General features: G+C 36.0%; 2 protein-coding genes across 2 annotated transcripts in view; one reads left to right on the top strand and one right to left on the bottom strand.

The window, feature by feature from the left end:
• LOC111049388 (pentatricopeptide repeat-containing protein 1, mitochondrial-like) overlaps positions 1-17,681 on the bottom strand; it is a 40,727-nt gene that overhangs the window by 19,239 nt on the left and 3,807 nt on the right. Inside the window, exon 4 of the mRNA XM_039429722.1 lies at positions 2,189-2,360. Coding sequence (XP_039285656.1) covers positions 2,189-2,360 — 172 coding nt within the window. The remainder of the gene's footprint in view (positions 1-2,188; positions 2,361-17,681) is intronic.
• Positions 9,871-17,441, top strand: LOC111049393 (basic-leucine zipper transcription factor A-like). The gene is made up of 5 exons (XM_039429723.1): positions 9,871-10,018; positions 10,923-11,795; positions 13,564-13,944; positions 15,905-16,022; positions 17,133-17,441. The coding sequence occupies exons 2-5, from the start codon at positions 11,130-11,132 to the stop codon at positions 17,363-17,365; spliced, it is 1,398 nt and encodes a 465-aa protein (XP_039285657.1). The 5' UTR covers positions 9,871-10,018; positions 10,923-11,129; the 3' UTR covers positions 17,366-17,441.

The raw sequence follows: 17,681 nt of genomic DNA on the forward strand, positions 1-17,681 counted from the left end.
ATAATAATGATAGAAAATCTGCCTGCCAGTTGATGGTAGGCACTGAATACATCAAGAGACATAATGATGTCGCTGGCATACTGCACCAGGACCTGGCATTAAGGCATAAGTTGATTGCGGAGAAAGCCCCTTACTAGTGTAAGAGCTGTGGCTTACTAGTTGAAAAAAGTACCCACAAGCTGTATTGGGACAGATCTGTGCTGACTGATAGAGCGATTCCACATAACAGGCCACATTTAATCCTGATGAATAAGCTGACCAGGGAAACAGTCTCAATAAATGTTGGCAATCCATGCTGCCATAACACGGAACACTACTATAGTGAAAAGATTTCCAAGTATCTTTCCCTGGCAGCTGAGATAAAGGATATCTGGCATCAAGAGAAAGTGGAAATTGTCCCAGTCATAATATCTGCAGTTGGATTGATGGGGAGAAAGTGACTGCAGCAAACACAAGTCGACTGGGTGCCTCAAGAAGCACGATCTACTTGATGCAAAAGGCAGTGTTGCTCAACACTGTATCAATGGTTAGGGCATTCTATAACCACAGCAGAAAAATTCATCAAAGTCTTGTCATAGACCTATTTGATGAAAAACTCACATAGCAATGTGATGAGAAATTGAGATAATAATAATGATATTACTGTCAGTCATTGTTTATTGTTTTTGAAGGGACGGATTCAAGGATCCAGAGGTTCAAAGAACCCCACACATCAACCGAAGCTTATTGTGTTCCCAAGTAGTATGTTAGTTAGGCAAACCAATACCTATGTCCTTTACAAAAACCAGGAGTTTTTCCCTATACTAACATTCAATTCATCACCTGGTTGCAATCCTTGTCGCAATCCAGTGTGATATCCTTGGCAGTCTCTTCAGACTGATTAGTCCTCGTGACCTACGTGAGTTCCACTCCTGTTCCACTCCTGGCCTTCTTTGTAGGTCCTTCCGCTGAGGAAGGGGCGACCAAGTTTCCTCTAGGGCGCCTGGCCACCCTTGACTCAGCCTCTTGACCCACATTTGTGCCTGGTTTTTCATCCATCACTGGTATCTTGGGTTTTTTTCTTTTTGCTCCTCCAAAACTCTACAGGGTCGAAAGCCTCACCTCTCCCAAGAAGTTTTGCCTGAATGGCCGCCCTTCTTTGAGCAGTGGTGAGTTTTGGCCTCTCCACCCACAAACTCGTGACCTACGTGAGTTCCACTCCTGGCCTTTTTGTAGGTCCTTCCACTGAGAGAGGGGACGCCAAACTGCCTCAAGGGCGCCCGGCCACCCTCGACTCAGCCTCTTGACCCACATTTGTGCCTGGAGTTTCACCCATCTCTGGTCTCTTGGGTTTTTCCTTTTGCTCCTCCAAAACTCTGCAGGGTCAAAAGCCTTACCTCTCCCAAGAAGTTTTGCCTGAATGGCCGCCCTTCTTTGAGCAGTGGTGAGTTTTGGCCTCTCCACCCACAAACTCGTGACCTACGTAAGTTCCACTCCTGGCCTTTTTGTAGGTCCTTCCGCTGAGAGAGGAGACACCAAACTGCCTCTAAGGCGCCCGGCGCCCGGTCACCCTCGACTCAGCCTCTTGACTCACATTTGTGCCTGGAATTTAACCCATCTCTGGTCTCTTGGGTTTTCATTTTTGCCCCTCCGAAACTGCCCTGATGGGGCAGATCCCGTGGGTTTGAAGGCAAGGCAACTTCTGGAGTTGCCTTGAGGTTCATTTTAGTCGCCTCCTACGACAAGCATGGATACTGTGGGTGAATTCTGGTTTTCAACACATTCTTGAGTACGACTATCGACTCAAAGCTCCCCCAACCCACAGGGGGCACTGTCAGTCATTCAAAACATATAATAACTTATGGATACATAAACATATACATAGATACAGATATTTATTGACAATATTGTAGAAATAAAACTTGATACAAGAATATAAGGTCCAATTTACACTGATGTAACGTGCCAGTGGCGTGGCGCTGACTTTTGCAAACAGAAATGGTGTGGCGAAAGGCCACTCCTGTTTGCATTAGACCATACAGCGAGTGGCGTGGAAGTGGCAAGAAGTCAGTCCCATGCCACCGCCACGTCTCTTCAGTGTAAATCGGGCCTTAGAGTTAATAGGAGAATATTCTACAGTTATAACTACTGTTAATATTCCTGATTTTATTTGAACTGAAATAACTGAGAGGAAGAATATGAAAGTCACCTTTGATCATTGCATGATAATTGAGATGGTTGAGAACGTGTCCTTTCTCCAGGCAGAGTTCTCTGAGATGTTCGATGCGTTTCAGGCCATCGTTTGGAAATGGACAATTCGCACATGCATTGAACAAGCTGGTGTAGGTAGAGGCTGACGGAGTCAATCCCCTTTGCTTCATCTGAAAATATAACAAATAATGCTTTCAACCATAAAATAATTTAAATAACATCTATTTTAGGTGAACATTTCTAGAAGCCTGTTCAGTATACCTCAGAATAACGCTAGAAACAAAACTCACCAGAAATATGAACGTCTATTCAGTATTGTAATTCAAGAATCGCTTTCATGAATCTAGGTTGACTCACAGCGCAAAGCGCCTATTGCTTAGTTTTAGTTCAAATTTGTCACCGCCTTATTGGGAAGTCTATCTCCAACACTGCTCAGAGAATTTTTATCAAAAAGCCAAGAGTTAGCGCTGCCATTCATTTTTTATTTATTTCCCATTATTTTTGACTCAACTGACGATTTTTTTTCAAAATATAAATAAAACCTTCTTTTAAACCTCTATTTCGATTCAAACGGCTTGTGATCTGGTATAACTTTGTAATTGTATAACTTTTACCGTGATTATAAAATAATGAAAGGTTTTAAGAGCCTTTAAAAATACAATAATAAATATTATGTGTTCGTAATTTTAACAGTAGTAGGCCTACATTCCTTCATTTTTCCTTTTTCTTAAATCCTTTATTTTTGTTCTGTTTTTCAATTCTCATTATTTTGCTGTAAGGAAGTTTAAAAGGATACTACATTAAAGAATGCAATTTCATTTTGTTCTTCCCCAACTCAATTGGTCATAGATGAAGTATACAGATAACCTGATGGATTCAACCCAGAGCTGTAAAACTATAAGCGTTTCACCCGCATTATTGAAGGAGTGTGGTGGTGGTATCCTGGTATGGTAGTAGTCTTTGACCGTTACAGCTTTTCACTGAGCGCTCTCTCTATCAATCCCTCTCTCTTACTCTCCCTCACTCTAATACACTCATTCCCTCTCTCCCTTACGAATAATAATTGCTGAGAAGAATGGGGCGTAGAAGTGTGGCACGAACCGGGAGGGGGAGGGTAGAGGTGCGCCGAAGACCCCTTTTGGCATCTTTTCAATGAAATAACGGCTGGAAGTCTGATTCGACTCTTTGAAAAACTAGTTCCGTATTATGAAAGGCTCATCGACAAGATACTATTCAGAAAATTACAATTTCGAAAGCAGAAATTATAATAGGTTAAGAAGGAGGAGTTCCTTAGGAGTCACAGGAAGTTGTCTCAACAGTGATAACTTTTTATTTCCTTATGTATAGAATTGAAGCGTACACACTTTTAGTTAGATATGATGAATCATGTTATCAGTACCGTACATTGATGGAACTTATTTTCTGATAAAATGACTTGAAAGAATACTTTCTGCATATTCAAAAAATGTAGACTACATAACCTACATACTCAGATGCATAGATTAATAGAATGGATTGATAACAGACAATTTCGCTACTCCCAGTCATCCCAATAAACATTCAAATTCAGCTTATTTTTCTTCAAAATTTTTCGATTGTTCTGAGAATTGTTTTCTGGTAGGAAACTGTATTTTAAAAGTTTCTCAAAACATAACTAAGTACTATCTACTGTGGTAATTGACGTTGGGTTTTAGATTGAATGTGGATTTAATAGATTCAAAGGGTATAAGCATAGTTGTTGAGATCCAGTCCAACTATTCTAAACGTTAATTCTACTATAAATGTTTATATAGTATTCGTAAATAATATCACAGAGAAAAGATAGCATTAGAACTATTTATAGTCCATACAAAAATACTTTTGAATTTGAGGGACATGCACAGCAGAGAAAGTTAGGGATACAGCGGCGGCGATGTTACCGTTCTAAACCAGCCAGCGTTCTCTAATTTCTAGTGATTGTTCAAGTGTTCATGATAAACTTACGAAGTTTCCTCTCTGAAAGCACTGAGTCGACTGAGTCTAATCGACAAATTGGCAACTGCGCTTCTACCTATGAAGAAGCTCCACATATTCACATATGTGCTCCACATATTCTTCCAAGTCAAAAGTAATTTTGTATGAACTACAAGAAGATATCCCATGGTATAGAGCGTTTGTTCCAAATTTCATCGTTAACACAAGCTGATAGTGCTAGTAGTTTTTTCATTAAGCTATGTGACGCTGGTAGTCTCTCATACTGTGCCGTTCTTACACTCTTGTCAGGCCAAAACAGTAATAATAGACAGTGGTCAACAGTAATCCGCTTGAGTTGACTTTAATTTCTAGTAATTGTTCAAGTTCTCATGATAAACTTACGAAGTTTCCTCTCTGAAAGCACTGAGTCGACTAAGTCTAATCGACAAATTGGCAACTGCGCTTCTACCTATGACTCTATTCATCACTATAATACACTCATTCCTTCTCTCCCTTACGAATAATGATTGCTGAGAAGAATGGGGCGTAGAAGTGTGGCACGAACCGGGAGGGGGAGGGTAGAGGTGCGCCGAAGACCCCTTTTGGCATCTTTTCAATGAAATAACGGCTAGAAGTCTGATTCGACTCTTTGAAAAACTAGTTCTGTATTATGAAAGGCTCATCGACAAGATACTATTCAGAAAATTGCAATTTCGAAAGCAAATTATAATAGGTTAAGAAGGAGGAGTTCCTTAGAAGGAGTCACAGGAAGTTGTCTCAACAGTGATAACTTTTTATTTCCTTATGTATAGAATTGAAGCGCACACCCTTTTAGTTAGATATGATGAATCATGTTATTAGTATCGTACATTAATGAAACTTATTTTCTGATAAGATGACTTGAAAGAATACTTTCGGCATATTCAAAGAATGTAGACTATATACATATTCAAATGCATAGATCGATTAAATAGATTGATTACAGACTAATTATACAATTTCGCTACTCCCAGTCATCCCAATAAACATTCAAATTCAGCTTATTTTTCTTCAAATTTATTTGATTGTTCTGAGAATTCTCTTTCTGGTAGGAAACTGTATTTTAAAAGTTTCTCAAAATATAACTAAGTACTATTTACTGTGATAATTGAGGTTGGGTTTTAGATTGAATGTGGATTTAATAGATTTAAAGGGTATAAGCATAGTTGTTGAGATCCAGTCCAACTATTCTAAACGTTAATTCTACTATAAATGTTTATATAGTATTCGTAAATAATATCACAGAGAAAAGATAGCATTAGAACTATTTATGGTCCATACAAGAATACTTTTGAATTTGAGGGACATGCACAGCAAAGAAAGGTAGGGATACAGCGGCGGCGATGTTGCCGTTCTAAACCGGCCAGCGTTCTCTAATTTCTAGTGATTGTTCAAGTGTTCATGATAAACTTACGAAGTTTCCTCTCTGAAAGCACTGAGTCGACTGAGTCTAATCGACAAATTGGCAACTGCGCTTCTACCTATGAAGAAGCTCCACATATTCACATATGTGCTCCACATATTTTTCCAAGTCAAAAGTAATTTTGTATGGACTACAAGTAGATATCCCATGGTATAGAGCGTTTGTTCCAAATTTCATCGTTAACACAAGCTGATAGTGCTAGTAGTTTTTTCATTAAGCTATGTGACGCTGTTAGTCTCTCATACTGTGCCGTTCTTACACTCTTGTCAGGCCAAAACAGTAATAATAGACAGTGGTCAACAGTAATCCGCTTGAGTTGACTTTAATTTCTAGTAATTGTTCAAGTTCTCATGATAAACTTACGAAGTTTCCTCTCTGAAAGCACTGAGTCGACTAAGTCTAATCGACAAATTGGCAACTGCGCTTCAACCTATGACTCTATTCATCACTATAATTGGCATTCTGCCTCCATTTCTCTGCTCCACATACTCCTCCAAGTCAAAAGTAATTTTGTATGGACTATAATAAGATATCCCATGGTATAGAGCGTTTGTTCCAAATTTCCCTGTTAACTCAAGCCGATAGTCCTAGTAGTTTTTCCATGAAGCTATGTGACAATGTTAATCTCTCATACTGTGCCGTTCTTTCACTCTGACAAGGCCAAAACAGTAATAATAGGCAGTGGTCAACAGTAATCGGCTTGAGTTAACAAGAAATCAGCTTGAAATTTGAACATGAACGATGTATACCATGGGATATCTTATGCTATCTTTTCTCTATAGTAATATTATGGTATAATTTTTTTAAATTTGAAAATCCAATCATTGTCTTTTGCAATGGTAACTAGGTCAGTCGTTTTAGACGTAACTGTGGACAAATGTCAGAGGTTCAGGTGGAGGATAACAGTAATCGGGAACAGTTTATAGGAAATTTGGTTTGTGGATTTCCTATGATAAAATTGATTAAATAAAACTGATTAGATGTTAAGAATGATTATATAGTTTTGTTATAATAGTATTATTTAGTTTTGGGCTATAATGCCTGTTGTTTCCATACCTGTATGAATTTTTGTAAATAAATAAGTGAAACATAGGATAGATATCTGAAGTTTTAAACAATCATTAAAAGCGGAGTGTTTCGAGATTTATTCATAGTTAATTATGCAATTTGCGTACCTCTAGCACTAATCATTTAAAAGGTAAGACTAAGTCTGAGAAGAAAATCTTTCACAAGTACGTAGGATGCAAAATTATTTTTACTATTCGATGCAATGAAAAGTTAATATTCTGCGGATGTGCCTTTGCATTTGCATGTTGAGGACACACGTGACTTGAGGCGAGTTGCACCTGTTGTCTGCTTATGCTCAGTCTCCCAGAACTAGTGGGTAGGCCTAGTTGGTCTACATGCAGCAGCTGCCACTGTTTCCTTCCTGGCCAGGCAGACGCTACTCCTCTACGAGTTTACATGATAGGCTATGAAACTGATCTCAGCTTTTATATTATACAATCCTTCTCTATAGAATACATAATTCCGTTTTATCCTTTGATAAAAAATATATTTTCGGCACCTTAACTACTACAGTACTATTAAATCAAGTTTTACCAATTTTTTACGCAATTCAAATAAAATATTTCAAAATAAAAACTTGATTTCTATCAAGTTGTTTCATTTTAAAAACCTATAGCGGATCAAATGAGATACGGTTAACCTTATAATCAAATCAAATGAAAATCGTCTTCATTCCACAAATTAATAATGCGGAGAGCTACAAATATGCAATAATTGAACTTTCAACCACAATAATAATACGAAGATCTATAGTTTACTCAATTCAAAAATCAAATTATTAATTGAAAATGAGAATTAAATTCAGTTCGAATGAGCTGAAACAGTAGAATATGAAAATTTAAACCAAAATATTACGAAAACTGTATTTTACTGAATTCAACAATTTACTGATCCTTAATAAAATTTTACCAATCAGAATATTATTTATTTATTCATTCTGTGATACACAAAACACAATTCATTAAAATGATTGGGAAAGGACCAACAGGCACAGCCCAAAACTGTTCCTTCCCCGAATTTTGATTCATACAACAAGTCCAAAAAGTAGGATAATTCACTTTTGAAATTATTTAAATTACCACCTATATAAATCTAACTTGGGCCCGGTTGCACAAAAGCCGGTTAAATTTTAACCGTGATTAATTTCACGAGAACCAATCAGAGCTTTTCTAAAAGAACCGGTTTTTTACAACCGGCACTTATTTATAAAATAAAGAAAACGTTAAAATTGAAATCGATCAGTATCTTCCGTCTACAGTGAGACTACCTCAACCCAGTTTCCTGTAACTTTGACAAGGGGAAGTGAAGCTGTGATGAATGAAAGAGAGAGCGAGAGAAGTTGTGACGTAGAAAGATAGAGAGAGAGAGAGAGAGAGTGAGCGCGCGCGAGCGAAGAAAGTACGAGAGAGAGGGTGGAAGAGTGACAAAGAGTGTGATAAGACTTCTGGCAAGATGAGGGTAGGATGAGCTAGCACAAGTCATAGCAAACACAGCTGCTGGTCCACGTGCCCCTAATAGCAGCTTCTGACAAGATGTTCATTCTGGATGTCTTTCAGGTTGCAGCCGGTGTCCAATCAGTCAGTTGCGCCACTCTATTATACAAAACCGCTTCGGACGGATATAGGCCTACTAGATATTAACATAAATACTATTAGCATTATACACCTTTGATGAGTGAGGATTTTTTGAATTCTAAACGGTTCATCTAGATTTGTTTTTTCGATTGATCATTTTCTTGAATAATGTGAGATTTGAATCTACTAACCGACTTTTGATCTACCAAGAAAGTTTTATGTTGCTCTTTAAATTAAACTAATTTGTAAACAATAATGCACTTTTAAGAACATTTACTATATTTTTTTAAAGAATGAAGTTCATGTTATCTTTATAAGGATTTTCTTGAACAATGTAAGATTTGAATTAACCGATTTTTGATCTAGCAAAAAAAGTTTTATGTTGCTCTCTAAAATAAACTAATTTGTCAACAATAATACACTTTTAAGAGTATTTACTATGTATGTTTTAAAGAATAAAGTTCATGTTATCTTTTTGATAATAGATTCAAAACAAACAAGAACAATATGAATTGTAAGAAATGCATGAAATGCATAGATTGAAATTTTAATTATAATTGAAATACAGATGGAAATTACGATGGAGATATTGCAATTATTCAAATGCTAATGAATTTATTATTATTATTATTATTAACATAATTTGCAGTAGCAGAAGTCTTCGGGGTGAATTACAGCATTTAATTTGGATTTTCGTTTAATAATAATGAATAATTGAAATACTTATGAAAATACTTGAATGTATGTGGAATACTTCAAGAGAATATTTCAATAGAATAATAGAGTATGACTACAACCTAGTCCAATACAACAGACAATATTCTCAATTCTCATACAGTATTATGGACCTCTCTTACGTAAAATAATATTCAAATTAACCTCACTTTGGACTATTTATGTGCCAAAATCAAGGAATTGAAGAAGTTTTGGGCAATTGCCTGTTTCTCTTTCCAAATATCGTGTTTGTGACTGTTCTAATAAATAAATAAATAAATTCAATTAAAATGGATTGGAGGCGAATTGAATGATATTGACGAGCTTGAAACTTGTAACTTAACAAAAACTCGAATTTACAGAAACTATTCTTACATTCCAAAATTTTTCGAATTTATATTCGAAAAAATAACCCGATAAGAAAGCTATGGTTAAAACAACAAACAAAGACTACTTCAAAAGATTCCTCCAAATAATGTAGGTATTATTTCAAGAAAATTGAAACTCAAACAATTTCAGTAGGTAACTATTGGTAAACAACCTACTCCAATACATCCACCCCACCAACCTCATAGGGGTCGTTCATTTTCTGATTTCGGGGTGCACTCTTGACGCGTGCCATAGCCTACACGTACTTTTCTCCCCTCACCATTACGCTTGCAACAATGCAAACAATGAGAGGCCTAGTGCAGTAAGCAGTAGCATATATGATGAAATTCACTTGGACTGTCAGAATAGTTCAAATGGTAAGCACTGATATTAGTTGCCAGAAATGCTGACCGTTTGAAGTGAATTTGACTATAGTTAAACATGCCCCTCCCTCCTCCAAGTAATGCCAACTAGTCACCGGCTGAAAAGCGAAATGACGGTTGGAAACCACCTCTTACCCTACCATCCCCTATGACAGGGGACGAAGGCTGGGGGAAGGGGCCGGGGCAAGGCACCAGGTGTTAGCAGAGCCGGCGTCGCTTCAAGTCATTGCAGTCGGCTTCAGTTCAGTGCCTTTTAAACTTCAACAAACAACGGACGCTTCACATTGTATGGATAACGAATTCGTGTAAGTAGAAATTTTTAGTGAAAAATGTTGTTTTTTGTTAGATGATTCTTATTGTTGAATTCTTTTTTGTTGCTGTTGCGGTTAAATAATTTCTGAAACTTTGTAAAATTAATCGAGAAATAATAATTTTATCGATAAATAGGTAATTAATTTTTGTTCAGATGGTTTTAACTGTTTAAAATTTGGGAAAAACGGTCACATCGGTTAGTGAATGTAAAAAATAAGACAGTACGGCAGTATAGATAGCTGTTTGTTTTGTTTTTTGTTTACGTTTTTTTTCGTTAATGTCAATTTCTAATTTGTTACTTCGGGAATCTATAGTCGACTTAAATAATCAAGAGATTGAATAACTATTAAAACATTCATTAGAATGCAATAAATACGATACAGTCAGCCAAATGTTTTGTTGTCATTGAGAATTTTGATCGCGCAATATAATCTCATGAATGTTCTTCGTGAGTTGTGAGCATGAATTTGTAAACAATAGAAATAACGGTAAAATCTGTCATTCTAATGAAATACGATATAATTGGTATAGATGAAGACCTATAGAGAATAATTTGATTTTCGAAAAATTAAAGTTTGAAAAACGTTTTCAATTTTATAAACAGAATTTCAATGAGAGAGAAAACAAGTTCAAATTGAGAAGAACTGGGCTTTTTAATGACATTAAAATTTTAATATAATTTCCTAGAATAGGCTCAACTGACTATGTAATACATTTTATTACACAATTAGTTTTGAATACTTTAAATAAAGAGGGAAAAACTAAACATTTCATTAAATTAAACCGGCTAAATCATTTCTGCGCAACAATGACGGATTATGATGCAGTTTGCTATCAAATGTTTCATGAATTTTATCCAACAATACACTGCTAATCTGACAAATTTATTCCTTTCAGATTCTACTGAGAAACAAAATCCGTTATTTCATAAGGAGGACAAAATATATTTGAATTGTGAGAGAAATGGTACAGTGCATCAACTAGTTTTTGATATAACTGTTTTGTGGGAAAATATAGCCAATTGTTTTGTGAAAATTATTCCAACTCTCCAGTTAACAAAAAAGTGGTTTTAAAATAGAGGGTTAGGACTAGTGGAAATATAAAATGGCACGCTACGAGTATCCGAACATGTACTACGCCTACAACGAGACTTTTGTGGATGATGAAGGGTTTCCATGCTTCCGAAGAAATCCACAACAGAACCAACAACAACAACAGTCGCCCCAAAAACAACAACAACAGAAACTTCCACAACAACATCAACATTTTCAACAACAAAAACATTTCCAACAACAGCAGCAATCTAATAAACAACAATACGAACCACAGCAAAGACGGTACGAGGAACTAAACTTCAACCAAAGCTCCCCCGATGACGGAGAAACAGAGTTCTTCTTAGATGACGAAGAAGACGACGAGGAATTTCTGTACGACGACCAAACCGAGCCACACTACTACGACGACAAACTCGACTACCTGAATCTGTCGGTACGACAGGGGGTCAGCGAAGGAAGCACACGTCTCAACCGCCACTCGGAATCGTCATCATCGACGGCCACCTCCAACAACCAACGCGGCAAGGGCGCTCGCCATAGATCGTCGAGTGTGCCTCGCAGCAGAGGCAAGTGCTCGCCGAGGCAGGACGTGTTGGCTCCAATGGTCGCTCAGGCGGCCGAGCGACAGCAGCAGCAGACGACTCTGCGTCGCTCGCACTCCACCATCATCCAGTCCAACAGGGACCGCGCTCGCGCTGCACCCACCCAACACCAGGTAACATTCACATTCATTTCTTTGCCATGAATACTGGTACAAATTATGAAATCAATTACAGTATGACACTACCGGCAAAGAACAACTTCGAAAAAAGCTAGATGAAAATATTTAACAAAGAAAATAAATGTGTAGAGCTCACATTGAATATTTTATTTTTAAATGATAGAGTAGACTTTCGAAACTACTCTATATATTCTAACAATCTATATTAAAAATTTCGATTTTTAGAAACAAATTCCAATTTTCGTCAAAGCAGTGAAGAAGTGATACTGCCTCAGATATCTATAGTAAAAGATAGTAGGTCTGAGGATGTGAGCATGAGTGCTTGTTCTGAATTTAAAATATTTTTTTAAGGCCTAATAATTTTAAAACCTTTTCATAAACCTATATCAGCAGAATTCAACTTAAAATGCTCTAAACTGATCCATTCGTATTATAATCACTTCCTTTTCCGTAGCTCAGGATACCTGCCTCTAAATTGGAGGCTGTGAGTTTAAATTCCACCCTAGACAAAATATTTTGGCAAATAACTTTTTACTTTTTAAAGAATCTATTTTCATATAGTTTTCAACAAAGTTTTGATGATTATTATACTTTTCAATATTGAATTCCATTGATTTATCATTTGAAAGTCTTTTCCATCTGGAGTAAAATTTAAGACAGTTTTAAATGTTAGCTTCTCGAAAGGCATTTTCTTACGTATTATTATTATCATCATCAAAATTTTCCAAGTTAACTTGAAAACACACAACCCAGTGAGTGATAATTCTATCTGTTCCACTAATATTTCGCAATTGAAAGATGAGCAACAATCTTTTAAAATTAATAATTCAATTTCTAGGAGAACTAGTCAAGAACTGGTCACGTTTAAACAAACCCATTCTGAGCAGAAAAAAATAGAGTACCGTGAATATTTTTTTCTACATTAAATAGTTACAAGAATAGGACAAATTAACGAACAAATGAGAGGAATAACAGCTGAATTATTCTTCACTAATGAGAGCAAAATAGCGCACCATCTAAAAAATTGCCTCATATTTCATAAATTAAAATAGACAATAAACCCCAATGGATTTAATGGATTTCTAATACTAAATTATTACACAATAAAAAGACTCTATTACTAATACAGTAACTAATTCCATTAGTCTTTACTGTTACCTAAAATATGAACCAAAAATATGACACTTTGGTTACTTTAGTAACAGAAAATATGACACTATTAAATTCATCAAGAACGTCAAAGCGATCCAGCAGCAAGACAATAGACGGTTGGTGCAGAGGCTCCAAAGGAGGAAACTATTTGAACTTGTGTAGTGCTTGGTCAAGTAGTTTTGAATGAAAAAGCAGAGCAGTGATTCTTGAAATCTTAATAAGTGTACATAAATGTATAAATGTTAATAAGTGTACATAACTATTTAATAATCGCAGTACGAGATTCTAATGAGAAATTCGCTGTTTTATTTCTCAAGTAGTATTGAATTGTTGGAAGCAGAAAGCAGGTCACCGTTTGTTGTGGAGGCGAATAGTTGAAAAGACTAAAGCTCAAGCTGAGTTGTAATGCAGAAAGAAGAAGAAGTATTGAATTGAGTAATTGTCTTTATAAAGGGCAGGGTTTGGACTCTAGGTCCTCTCTGCCACACAACCCTAAAGTATGTTGGGATAGAAAAAATGAGCTCTAGTTTTTAGATAGCTATAGTATAGGTCAAAAAATTACATTAAAATGTATAATAGATGAAATGAAAATAATTCTATGTTATTACAGGCGACGAGAGACCTGCGCAAACCCTTCCACCAGTTCCAAGTGCCAGTTCACGCGCCAAGACTGCAGCGACAAACCTCAACGCCGACGCGACTCAAGTCCTACTCACACCTGCTGCCACCGGCCGAGACCCAGGTGCCCCCCCAGCCACGCACCACAGCAGTCATAACTCCCAACTACCGGTCAACCCGCGACGCTCACTCTGCTCTGCCGCTGCTGGCCGGCTCGCCCGCCAAGATGCGGCTCGTCTCCAAGTCGGACTCCTGGCTGGATCTGCCAGCCGTCAACCGCCGGCTGCCGTCCGAGCCGCTCTGGTTCGCCGGCATCATTCTGCTGCTCACCGGCGGCATCACTTGTATTCTGTGCTTGTGGATTCTGTCCAAGGTGAGAGTCTACCTCTACACTCATATATGCTATTGTTTTCGCAGCAGTAGTAGTAGTCTACCTTTAGTCGTGCTCAAGTGGTGGAGTGGACATTACTTCGCCACATCATAATATAAAAAACCCATTCTTTCTACTCTGAAAGTCATTTTATTTAAAAAAGCATCTCCATTCAGTAGAAACCACAATCCTTTTTTTGATATTACCTTCATTAAAAAAATATTCTAATATCAAAAAAATTCTAATCTATATTATTTTTATAATACATTTTCCGTAGTATTTGAAGGGATTCCATACACTAACACTATTGCAGTGTTATCAAATAGATTTTATAAATAGAAATAGCCTTTTTTTGTAATCAATCTGCAGTAAATTCTGAAAAACAATGTATTAGAGGGGTTCACAAAGTAGCTGCAGAATGGTTATGTATTTTTCAATGTTTTCATAAGTACATATTTTATTAGTGAGAGAAACTATTTACTTAGGGGGTATTGGTTTTTAGAGTCTATTCTAAATAATACAGAACTATTATTTGGTTTATTGGATATCACGAAAATTTTTCAGTACTACCACTGACAATACCTCCGATATCCACCACGTTCAAAGTACAATATTTTTGGTTGCTTACTCTAACAAAAAAGTTTAATCAGAATTCTAGTTTAAACCATAAGCTGTCTCAATTGAAAAACTATTGAATGCTGCCATACACTGATTAAACGGGTTTAATAGTTGATCCAACTTTGGAGAAAGCGACCCTTATTAATAAGAGGCCACTATTTAGAGACTAAATAGTCCTCATACGTGGGGGTATATTTCAGGGACTAAATTCAAGACAACCTTTTAGAGAAAGAAGGTCTAGTCTTACAACAGACTATATCCATTGCTGAAATACAGAACCACCAATAAGAGACTGTCCTCAATGACGATATTAATTTGTAGGAATATCATCATCATTTCAGAAGATACTACATTCATTTTTCAGACACAAGCTTAATTGTTTTAAATTTTTCACCATCATATTATTTTCAACAAATCACATTATTTATTAGTGAATGGCCACTATTTAGAGGCTACCCTCATACATCTAGAGATCAGCTATCATTTTAACTGTTGAGGATACATTTTTCAAAATAGCCACATTCTTCAGAGGCTGAATTACATTTACATGCTAATCTTTAGTTTCAAGACTTCAGACTATCTACAATTATTGTCTTAGAGAAAACCTTTAGTACTCATATATTTTAGTATCCATGAAGAACTGCTAGTTGATAATTCGTTTTTGAACAATTTTTGACGATTCTACAGTCAATTTTTGAATAATAGTTAATAAAAACTATTTCTCACGTGTGGAGCGCTTTCGGATTTTTAAACTCATTTTCAACACTCTAATTAGAGAATACTAGTTTTTAATAACTATTATTCATAATATTTGACTGTATTGTCGTCAAAAATATTCAAAAACGAACAAAATTTAACTTTTAGAGACTACCTTCAATTGTGAAAGACTACTAACATTATTCAAAAACTATAATTATTAAGAGACTTTCTTCATTTTAGAGGAAATACTACCATCATTATTTGCAGAAAATAAATTGAGGATTTTGAGTAGTTTTCAACTCAAATAATAGATGATTTTGTTACTGCGAAATTGTGATCTAGTCTGCTAAAGATGAATAGGGCAGAAGACAGAGGAGTAATACTAATACAACTTGCAAGAATATTGAAAAATGAAGCAAACTAACTTTTTTAATTTTGAAATTACTTCCCAGTGGTTTGAAACTATCCTGAAATTTCAGTTTCATCCATCTCCCAACTTTGCCATCCTTCCCGTATCAATACAAAAGCTTTTAGGTATCATCTTCAGCAAAAGCGTGAAGAATCATTGAGAGGTTTTACTATCAAAGAGACTTTTAGCCTTTGCAAATTGCGACATATTTACAATAATATTTGAATTTGATTTCAGACTGGACGAAGAAAATACTATTTGGATTTTGGAGCAATATCGGGATTTGTGTGTTTGATTCTTGGACTAGTTGGCTGTAGAACAGCTCGTTGGCTACCTCACAGGCACTATGTAACAGGTAAATTACTCTTTCTCAAGTTCTCTAGATGCTCAATTCAATTTGTATTATTCAATTATCATAATTTCAACAAATTTCAGCCTTTTTGATCAAATTCCGCATGAATTTTTTAGAAGAATCTTTCTCATGTTCTCTAGAATTATTCAATTATCATAATTTCAACAAATTTCATCATTTTGGATGAATTTATTGGAAAATAAAAATAGAGCTGCTATCCGACAATCTGTCCTCTTCTACTTAAACTGTCAACTAAAACTGTGCTTGAAACTGTAGTTATGGACAGTCTGTTGAGAAGTAACATCTAGACACAAAAATTTGCTATAGGTTAACAGTTGTATGGATTCACACAGTATAAAAAAATTACATTCAGAAACATGAGTTTGATTCACATAAATCAATATTGGTCTGAAAAATTGAATTCCACAAAAGCAATTCTATGTTACTTATCTGTTAGGATATCACGGCTATTATCATCCACAGTTTAGATAATCAATTTACATGTATAAAGTGGAACTCCCCCCCCCCCTCCTACACACAGATGGATAGTATAGTAGAGGGATTCCAAAATATGTTGTATATTGTATTTCATATTCGTGTATTATGTTTTTTTTTGGAAATAAACTGAAATTGAAATATAGATAAATGATAGATTAAATAAAGCATGACTATTGTATGAAAATAATTCAAATTGTGATAACTAGTGATTATTGAGAAACTAACCTATTGTATCTTGGGCAAGTGGATAGTGTTTTGTACAATGACTTCCCTATCTCACGTCTTCAAATCTCAAGTTTAGCTATTAGAAGTTGTTGAATTGTATTAGAAATGCTTTTAATACATTTCTTTACCACTAAGTTTCTTGATAGAAATGATAAATTCACAATAAATCTTGATATTATTGACATAACTATACTTTTCTTCAATAATAATAATAATAGGATTGACACGTTGAGATGTCGGTCCCAGATGACTAAAAGCAGTCGTTAATTCATGTCAGTGGTCTTGAAATTGATCAGGCGCGACCTAAAAACTCTGACACTAGACCTGAACCAGTCGGTATCTATTCTTTTAATAACAAGACCTATTAACAATTTTGCCATATTGTTTCAGGATATATTCTTCTGAGCGCGTTCAGCTTGTTGGAATGTGGAATACTGGCAGTTCTAGCTTCGGACTCAAATCAGCTGGACAAGAACATAATCGACATCGCCGGTGGCGCCATCTGCGGTCTGTCCGCTCTGTGCATTCTGCTGGCCACACTCGGATTCGTCACATCGGCCTGCTGCAATCTGCTTCCTCCCGATTCGAGGATAGCACACTCGGCACCGGGGTTCTCAATTTGAAATTGATCACTTTTTTATCTTGTAAATATATTGTAACTTGTAAATAAATTGTGAATAAATATGTGCATAATTTAGAGAACGTTTCTCGATGAAATATCCCACTAATGGATAGCTTGTTGATTTCTACCAGTCAAAACACCTGGGCGATGAACTGTAATATTGATTTTTTCAATTTAAGCTTAAGGATATTGTTGTTAGAAAGACCTGAAGTAGGTACAATTTTACAAAATAACTAAAATGATTATCTATCCTTATATTGATTTTATATATTGTCAGGAAATATAGGTGATCTAGGAAGAAATTACAACCATACTTA

The sequence above is a fragment of the Nilaparvata lugens genome, chromosome 5 (genome assembly GCF_014356525.2).
Source record: "Nilaparvata lugens isolate BPH chromosome 5, ASM1435652v1, whole genome shotgun sequence".
Lineage (NCBI taxonomy): Eukaryota > Metazoa > Arthropoda > Insecta > Hemiptera > Delphacidae > Nilaparvata > Nilaparvata lugens.